The sequence below is a fragment of the Pyxicephalus adspersus genome, chromosome 1, assembly GCF_032062135.1.
Source record: "Pyxicephalus adspersus chromosome 1, UCB_Pads_2.0, whole genome shotgun sequence".
Lineage (NCBI taxonomy): Eukaryota > Metazoa > Chordata > Amphibia > Anura > Pyxicephalidae > Pyxicephalus > Pyxicephalus adspersus.
Window position 1 is genome coordinate 15,449,732 of NC_092858.1, and position 10,420 is coordinate 15,460,151.

Consider the following 10,420-nt stretch of genomic DNA (forward strand, 5'->3'; position numbering starts at 1 on the left):
TTAGATCTGGGAGATGATTAATATTGATCAAAAATTGATTGGGTATTTTACCACCCTGCACCACTCTATACTAAACAGTATTAAAGTAAGAAGGGGCATGAAAGTAAGGTGAGTGGTAATAGAAAATGGATTGAACATCTTTTATGGCCATATACCAATTACTGGTATGATGTAAATATTATTGTTTCTTGTATTGTGTTTTGTAAGTTTTATCAAAATACAATAATTTTTGCCACAAAACCCTCTGTTCTGTTCTATTTCTATATTTATTTCCAGTGACGCACACATGCGGCTGCATAGCAAAGAATATATTGGATATAGTAACCCCAAATACTATAATAGAGAAAGTCCTGATTATATACTTTATACCATAGGAAGAAAATCAAACTTGTTGCTTTGAGCATAGACTGTTCTTTGTTTTAAAGGTTGTTGTTTTTAGGTTTGGAAACCTGTGAAGTTTTTTGCAGCACCACATTTTACCAACCCACCAAAAAAAAGTTCCTAATAGAGAAGTTGTTGAATGGGAATTGTTTTATATCTGCCTTCTTTTGCACCATGGGAATGTCACATCTTAATATGATTTAAAAACAGCCCCAGCCAGACCCCCTAGGGTCCGAGACGTTGTGTCTGCTGCACCCATTTCTGATGCCATTGGGATACAACTCTATTGAAAGATGAATGGCTTCACATTTGCTGCAAGGGTCTATAGGGATTCCAGGCTGCCCCCATTTTTTATGAAGATGTGGTTGTAAAATCCAAATGAAAGCAGCATTTATTTTGCTTGTTGCGACAGGTGTGGCTCAATACTGTGAATATGGACAATAAAGTAGCGCTTTTACAATGGATGAAAGATGAAAATATCATTCTGGAACAAATCAATGGTCAGAGAATTTATCGTGGATGCATTTCAGGTATGTGGCCATTAAAAAATTCCTGTTTCAGGTTTTTTTTCTCATTTGTGTACATTTAGTATTGAATACATAAAACGTGCTATTGTGAGGGCTTTTCATGTTTTTTTTCATGCATTTTTTTTTATTGACTTTCGGTTTGACTGGTTTTGAATAACCTAAAGATGTAAAATAAATAAATAAATAATAATGAAAAAAGGCATCCCCTATTAAATTACATCTCACATTTTTTTAAAATAAAACCGTATTTTTTTTAAATCAGTAAAAATGAATATACATTTTATAACAAATATATGTCCAGTATTTCTCAATGTTCAACACATTTCGCAATATATGTTTATAAATTGCAAAACGCGTCAAACGTGAGTGTGATTGTATATATATCACATCTATTTGTTGTAAAAGGTAATAAAATAAGTCAATTATTTTCTATGGTTTTAGATGTGACACCAAACTTTCTATCTGTTCCTTGTTACTCGTAAAGAATAGTAGTCCCCAGTCCTGTAGATAGAAGTATGTGCCAGTGGTACAGGACTTCCTATATTCCTTAATGCACTCCAAGAAAAAGATTTTATTTAAGTACAAAATTCCTAATTTTTAAATGCTTGTTTCAGTGCTGTGGATGTCCTGCAGTATCTCTACAATTACTTCTGTCCTAGGATTAAGCAGAGGCTACATGGCATTTCTCTGGGAGGGTTTTCTGATAGTGAATGTCTGATGGTGACTTTCTTGGACAAGAAATATCATAAAATCTCTAGATCTAAAAATATTGTTGATTATTTTGTAGAGACTGGGCCTCATAATTAAAGTAAAAATGTGTGCTGCTTGTGTGTGAAAAAAAGTACTAAACCCAGATATTTTGTAAAGTAAGCAAAAATCGTCATGTAGATCTGCCATGACAATAGCCACATCCACTGCAACACTTTTTTTCTTAGACTATAGTGCAAGCAGGCACAGAATATATGATATCTTTGCACTAGAGCAGGTCAAAATTGTTGCCACCCCATCACAAAAAGCTGCATTGTTGCCCCCCATCACAAAAAGTTGCATTGTTGCCCCCCCATCACTAGAAGCTGCATTGTTGCCACCCCATCACAAAAAGCTGCATTGTTGCCACCCCATCAGAAGAAGCTGCATTGTTGCCACCCCGTTACAAGGAGCTGTGGATTTCATTGACTAGTTATTTCTGAGATTTTTAGGAAGAAAACTTTAATTTAAGTTCAGGTGAAAAACTTAAGTGCTGTGGGAAAAAAAAGGAAGTCATGGTTCTACTTAAGGCTCTACTGTGTGAAAAGTGTAAAGGCATTCTATAACTACTCCTAATTAGTGCTTTCCATTAAATGGATCCCTGGGTGTTTTGGATAATAGTATGTGGACCTTTGGAACTAATGTTTTGAATGTACATTTACTTAAAAACTCTCAGAGTTCTTTTATTTTTTCTCTTTTTATGCAGATTGTTTGTAAAGCTTAAAAAGGGTATTCCTCACATATTCCAAATACAGGTAGACAGAATAGGCGTACAGAGCCACAGAAGGAGCAGCCAGAAGCCTATTGAGATACCTGATGTAAGTATTTTAGGAGATTTCTGGCTGCTCCTTGTGTGGATACCTGATCTCAAGCATGCGCAGAAAGGTCTTTTTCCCATAAATGTGATGCATGCGCAGTGTGAGATCGGGTGATGCAGCGACAAGAAGAAAGAAGATGGATAAAGATGGCAAAGTCTGGCACTTCTTTTGTGCCGGGATGAATGCGGATTACAGTATAGTGTGGGGAAAAAAGGGTGAAGCCTCTCCCCTTCTGTCATTACTGCCGCGGTGGTATAGACAGAATGGGAGTGCAGAGCCTCCTGAGATACCCATGCCACACATCCCAGAAAAACTTCTTGCCTGGGGGGCTTGCGCAGAAGCAGCAGCCAGAAGCCTTCTGGGATGCGTGACATGGGTATCACGTAACCTAATCCCAAGTCTTGGCAGTGCGCTACCTCAGCTAATGGCTATGTCACCTAATTTCAAATCTGCGCAGTTGATGTAGTCAGAGGAAAAAAGATGGAGGAAGAGGGTGGTTCCCCACGCTACTTCCACGCCGTGATTACAGCATGGCAGGGGACCCAATCCAGAGAAGCTCCAGAGGAATCGAGGGATCTGAAAAATTAATGGTTAAATGTTTTTTTTTTTTATTAGGTTCCCACTTTAAGACTTTATCTGAATGTTGATATATTTATTAGGTTGTTAGTAGCCCCAGCACACTCAGGACTGTCACTAAAGTGACTATTGTATTCCTATTTGGTCTTTTCCTGGCAGAATCATTAAAGGTAGGGAGGTGAAGGGTAGAGAATGTGGGTCAACACAGACTGTAGTTGGACATTCCCAGAATATGAGAAGGCTATGATGTGCAAGAAGGTAGGTTTATTCTAGATAATTGACTAATTGTGGCGTAGTCAAATTTTCTATCAAGTTTCTATCAAGGTCCCCAACTCCTGCTCCGTGGTCCACTAGTGGGCTGCGTCTATCTGACGGCTGGGCCACAAGAGCAGAGAGACTAGCGGTCCCCAACCTGTGGTCCGTGGACCATGTCCCCTGTATGTATCGCAGACTCAGGGAGGTGGGTGGGTTGTGTCTCTGGAGTGGGCGGGTTCTGGCATCATGACGTCGCACTTGGGGAAGTTTCTTCACCTTTAAGTGACACACAACTCCCATCGCATGCACGGTCTGGAGTCTGTAAGCTTATTGGTCCATAGGTCTGAAAAGATTGGGGACCACTGCTCTAGAGAATACAGCAGCATAGTGCAGGATTTTCTACCCATTCCCCAGGATCTCTTTAGAAGGATTATGGAAAAAAGCCAGGGGAAATGTAATATTACCTTTGCAAGTTTATTCCTCCACAGGTTTTATTTTATTAATACTACACAGTATTTATATAGTGCCAACATATTATGTAGCGCTTTACAAAGTCCATAATCATGTCAGTACTTTGAATAAAAAAAACACAAAAATCTGGTAAAAATATATAATATATATATAATATAGTTATGTATATATATTATATTAAGATTTCTTTGTATTGGACTCAATACAGCTGTTTTGTATTGAATGCAATGCAGAATTATTTGAATTTCCCACTGCTCCTCCTGCCCACACTGACGTCCCTGGGAAACCCCGGAGATCGTCTCTGCAGTCACTGGCTGAAAATCAAAGGAAGAAGACATGTCCGGAGGACCTGCAGGACGCCGGAGGATGCCAACGGAACAAGGTAAGTGTTTTTTTTTAATGTTTATAATTATGTTTTCCCCGAGTCTGACTTGCTTTTGGCGGATTACCAGTTTTAGCATGTACAAATCCACCCTGACACTTGGGATTACCGCTAGGAGGGTTAATACAGTCTAAACAAATTTTTCGGGAACGCACTGCATGTTTTTGGAATGTGGGAGGAAACCCACACAAATGTGGGGAGAACTTGCAAACGCCAAGATTTGAACCTGGGACCTAGCGCTGCAAATGTCAGAGTACTAACATCTAAGCTACAGTGCTGCCCCTATTTTTTTTTTAGCTAAATGCATCTTTTTAACAAGCTGGAGGGGGCCCAGACTTAATAAGTGGATCTTGATCTTTACGTGCAAGGTCTGCTCTAATGTATTTTTATTGGGACAAAAATTATGTCTCAGTTTATTAATCATGTCATAATTGTTATATAGTGTGCTGAGGTCCTATGAGGCGATTTTGTGCACAATGAGGCAGTGTTTACTTGAACAATATTTTAAAGTAAGCCTGTGGGAAAAATTAAACTAGTAAACCAACAGCTGTAACAGAAATCTGACAGCAGAAACTCAGCAATTAACTTGTGTTTTAAATTGTGTCACCCCCTGAAGAACTTCCATCTTTCTTAGAGTGTAGAACCCCCATGATACATTGGCAGAGTGACCCATTCCTGGGGCCTAGGCACTGTTATGTATAAAGCATCCACCATGTAAATGCTGACCTTGGGAAAGTTTGCATTTGTACTGCGGTCGGGATCCAGATAATGCTGCAGTGATATATTATAAAGCCAGAAGTATTTAGTGGCAACTAATGCTGTCAGCTGTTTGCCACAGCTGTTTACTTGGATGATTATTTCCCTAAAGATTCATTTTAAAATGCTGACAGCTATGTATTAGACGGAGTTGATACTGTAAATGTCTCTGCAGGTGCATTGGCATATAATGAGTAATAATTTGATTGTCTCAATCACAAACCTGGGCCCTTCAGGCTGATCATGTAAGAGGGTACAGAGGAAGCCGCATATGAAAATGATAATCACATCCAGGAATAAAGACTGAATTTATTTGCAAATCTTAACTTTTTCTATAAAAAGCTTGGCCTTGCCTGATCTCATGTTGGACAGTATGTTTGCAGGGAAAGTTTTAGACAGAAGATTATGCTTATAGAAATTGGGGGTCTCCTAGTGGACAGCATTCCAGTTCCCTTCATCTCTTGCCATTCTTTTATTTCAGGTGGATTTCCCCTTGAGAAAACCGTCCCTGTAATTTTTCGGTGGCAGGAGTCTGGTGTCAGTAGTCATAGTTCATAGCACAGGGCACCTGGCACACAAAACAAAAAAAGATATACTTTCTACAAAGGCTGCAAACATATGTCAAGTTAAGCTACGTATATACGTCCAGTGGTTCTCGCCTGATAATCGTCTCAGGCCCGATATTGGGTGAGAATCGGGCGCGTGTACAGCGCACGTCGTCCTAATGACCGTCCTGGCGGATCCACGGGCGATGAATGATCATAATGCAAGGGAAGGGGGAAAGTGCGCAGCAAGGTGCCGCCCTGTTGTTCTCTCCCCCCCCTCCATAGAGCAGAATGGTGCTGTATGTACAGCATTCATTCACGCATCGTGCAGTCTTTTGTCGTTGGAAAGGATCGTGAAAGATCCTTTCCCACGACAATAATTGCATGTGTGTACGCAGCTTTACTCTCGCCTGAGAGGAACGGTGGTGATTACCTTGAGTGAAAATCTACAGCCTTCCCCGGTGTCCTTCATTGATCTGTCCTGGCGGTTTAATGATGAGAAATTACTGCTTTGCATGGAGGAAAACACATTTGAGGTTCCTATTTTAACCTAAAATTTCAAGAAATGGGTTGACTCAAATATAAATCCAGGGCACAAAATATAACTTAAATCATCACTAACATTCAAAACAGTCATTAATAGTAGTGCCGATAAATTCAATGTGAATAAATATATCCAGGGTGTGTTATTTAAAAAATATTATTTAAGAGGAGAAAAATAAAATACATGGGCTAAATCTTTATATCCGCTCCTCTTTTTTACAAGGTAGGTAAAGTACTTGCTATGGCTATTATAAGCTGCTTGCTTTTAAATGATCGTTTGTGCATTGTTGTTGGCTACTGGTAGATGGACTGTTTTCCTATGTGAAAAGTGTAACAAACCCTGCAACAACTGCTCATCATGTCTCATCATTACACAGTTTACATGAGGATACAATGCCATGTACTGGTGTGACCCAAGTATAAACCCTTTTTTAAATGGCATAATGAGGGGGGAAACATTTGGTTTATTTTTGGGTACATACAGTATGTAGTGTAAATGTCTGCCAATGTAGGAATGGGTTTTTAGGGTATCCAATCATGTTCATTCCACATTTGTTGATACATTTTGTTCTTCAATAGATTGTTTTTGATTATAAATCAGATTGTGTTCAGTGTAACAATATCACAATAGTCATAAATAGCAAAAAATAAAAGAATGAGCTCATATTTTCTTTCTATTTTTCTAAGTTGTATTTTCTTTCTAGTAGATTCAGTCGAAAAAGATCCTTCCCTTGGCGCAGAGATATTCATCAGCAACATCCCGCAAGTGATTTATGAAAATACACTGATTCCACTGTTTGAAAACATTGGAAGACTCATTGAATTCCGGTTAATGATGACCTTCAGCGGCCTGAACCGTGGCTTTGCTTACGCCCGCTATGAGACCAAGCAGGAAGCAGGGCTAGCCATCCTTCAACTACATGGCTATGAAATACAGGGAGGCCACAAGATTGTGGTGTGCAGAAGCACAGAAAAGTGCGAGCTGATGCTAGATGGCCTGCCTTGTTTTTTAAATCAAAGTTCATTAACCAGCGCCTTGCGTGAAGTTACCGTTGGTGTAGACACAATTTCCCTCTTTGCTAGCCCTACTGCAGACATGAAAAATCTCGCTATTGTAAAATACACCTCCCACAAGGCTGCCTCCATGGCAAAGAAGAGTCTGTTTGCAGGTTTGTGATTATTCCAAAATATTTTTTTATTCTTTTTTTAAGTTTGGGGTTAAGGGGAGTTACCATATTTTTGTTTTGTTTTGTTTGTGACCCGTATTGAGGGGATTTGGTCTAACAATGCCTTGAGCCGCTGAGAGGCCAACATAGAGGTTTAAGCGTCTGTGGCAGTGCTTCCAATAGAAATATCCAGTGTTTTTTCTTTCTATGAATCATTTTTTTATTTACTTTATTGTATTAAAATTCTAGAAAATATTACTACTTCAGAGACACTTCCCACGTCCCCTTACCTTCTTGCACGTCTTAGACCTCACCCTACTAGAAGGGTCTAGCGTTCCTCCATTCACTTCCCTACAGAATATTTTATAAAGTTCAGTATTCTCCTCAGCCCCTTTTAGCCGGGCACACCACCCGGCTCTTTTTAGTAATCACCCGGCTGTTTTTGGGTGGCTACTAAAGAGTTGGGTCACAATACAGGGGCTACCACCGGCAGACTCTATGCCCAATTAAATTCCACAAGCCCAATATATCCCCAGCATTCAATAGGCTAATAGAATTCATCAAGGAGCACTCCATGTTTGTGCTCCACATCACTCCATAACAACTAGAAGCTACTGAGAGTCCTCCCTGCCGTTTATTATAACAACACAGCTTTGTTGGCTCTGGCTTTGAGATCACAAAATGGATCATGGTAGTTATGCCAGGAAAGGAGATGACTGAATGTAAGGAGAGCGACAGCTGTATTCTGAAAATAATTTTTTTAAAGCTGGGTGAGAAGAAATTATAGACAGGTGGCGGCCTCATGTATTGTGACCCAACCTTTTCAGCAACCAACCAAAAACTTCCAAGAGCCTACTGAAACATGCTGGGTGGTGAATCGGTGTTGTGCCTGGCTTAAAGGGGCTGGGGGGAACACGGTGTGACTGGCCTTTATTACAGGAAGCTCCTGCATGTAGGCATGAGTGTCATGCTGAATTACCACACAAACGTGAAAGAAATTCCAAAACACACCAAGATTTAAACAGAAACATAAATTCTTCCTATATTTATAAACTATTTACTTATCATGGAACTTAGCTGCAGCAAGCAGTACATTTGCTTTAGGTTCATTTAGCTTCATTCTCCTTCACAAAAGAAGCACTGAAGTCATTTTGCCCAGTACCTAAGCTCACACCTTCCAGCAATGACAGTGCAGCTCAGCTCTACCTACCAACAGTGACTCTGCAGCTCAGCTAACCTTTGCCAGCATTAAATTTCCAGCCTTGCCATTTTCAGATTGTATTGAAAACTCAAAGCTTGAGTTCTAGGAAAAAGAAGCCTAGTGAGCTTACCTGCTGAGACTAACAATTCTACTGTAATTGCTGCACAGTGTTTCCAGCTACATAGGTCAGTGAGAGGTGGTGTAAAAGCACATTTACTGCTTGTTATTAACATATAGCCATTTGCCCATAGTTGGCCACAATTTTATTTTAAGCCTAATTATACCTTTACCCATAACCTCCCCTTTTCTTAGTAACCTAATCTTTTCCTAAAGATCATTGCCAATCCTATTCTAGTACCAAAATAGCTGTGCATGAATGTTGGAATGCATGGTAAGTCTCAAGATATTTTATTGGGCTCACAAATTAGTGTATTCCTATTCCTGATGAGTAACACAATGCTGTAAACACACATGAACATTTGTTGTTATTTTGATGATGATATTTGCATGAAGCCTTCAAACTAAATTCCAGATTAGGGTCCTTTTACAAAGTAACTCAACTATGTGCTGGGCCATATGTTTATGTAGTGCATTTGCAAGAGATGGCTCTTCCATTGTGTACTTTTGTTTTTGCCATGTTGGTTGAAGGGCTCTAATATATTAACCATTGTTGTCTTTGTCCCCAGGCTCCCGGCTGCTGTACGGTTGTCCCTTCAGTGTAGACTGGCTAAAGCCCCAGATGAAGCAAAAAGTGCAGACTGGCAGTCTGCCCCAGCCCCATGTGTACCATCCTGTAATGTGGAGCAGCGGTAAAAAGCAGAATAATGAGATTGCAGGCAGCTATGTTCAAACTCTGAACAATACCTGCGAGAAGATGAAGCTTGGCCAGCCATCTATCCAGATATATTTCATGGGTCAGAGCTCCTGTGGTTGGCTAAGGTTCCGCTATATGGCTACATTACCAAACCATTCCATTCCCTTCACTGGATACGATTGGCTGATTGGCAAGAATCTTACCCCTATGGAGCAATTAACACAGGCTAAGGAGTTAGTGGCCCGAAACATACTACAAAAATTATGTAAGTGTGAGATTGGCATCTGTTCATACTGGTGACTGCTTAACACATTAACACGTGTGGCTAGCAAACAATATGGGTTTTAATCAAGATCAGTTTTTTTTTCTTAAATTACAAAAAAAAAATTGTAACTCTATGTTTGCTAAATAACTCTCTGAAAAGTGCCAGTTCGGGCTAGAAAAAGTAGTGATCAGTTACTCAATTTAAGTGAGTGGAGCTTCAGATCACTTCTTTAGAATAATTCATATGCAAGTATAGATCTGTGTTTATTCCAATCATGTTTTAATGTTGACTGACTTGAATATCTCTGCTGGAATGTCTGTTTCAAGTATCCTCTTTCAGTAATACAGGTAGTGCCCGAGTTAAGGACATCTGACATACAGATAACTCCTGGATACGAAAATGGCTTCCCTGATCGTTTGTGTGCAGGACAGAGGCTTGATGGGGCGAGGGTGCTGACTTGCAGAAGTCTTTTGCTTTTCTGCAACTTTTCGCAACTGCAGTTGTTTCTTTTTGCATATTGTTTGTGATTAATTCACAGTGAGGACTTTATACAGTAACTGACACCACGCTGCCTAATAATATGTTGAGACAAACATCTGTCCTAATTGCATTTAATAAAATAATGTACCCGTTCCGACTTACATACAAATTCAACTTAACAGACCTACAGTCCCTATCTCGTATGTAACTCGGGGACTACCTGTATATTATATCCAGGATTAATTTTAAATTTTTTCTCATGGGTCCAATATTTTCACCCCTGGTTATACACAACTTCTTTGCACAATTTACACAGGTATCACCTAAAATTCTAACACATATCTATGTATAAAGCTTGAGTAAAAATAGTATAGGTGAAAATGTAAAATAAAGCTAGATAAGGAAAACTTTGTAAGTAAAACCTTCATCCTAATAATATTTTAGGTCTCAATGTTTAGATTCTTGTAGTTGTGACTGGCACCTTTCAAATAGT

General features: G+C 39.5%; 1 protein-coding gene across 1 annotated transcript; it reads left to right on the plus strand.

Moving 5' to 3' along the window:
• Positions 1-799: 799 nt before the first annotated feature.
• On the plus strand, positions 800-9,482 carry LOC140321863 (dead end protein homolog 1-like). The gene is made up of 3 exons (XM_072398639.1): positions 800-911; positions 6,706-7,170; positions 9,055-9,482. Exons 1-3 carry the CDS (start codon positions 815-817, stop codon positions 9,480-9,482), a joined length of 990 nt encoding a protein of 329 aa, XP_072254740.1. The 5' UTR covers positions 800-814.
• The last annotated feature ends 938 nt before the right edge of the window (positions 9,483-10,420 follow it).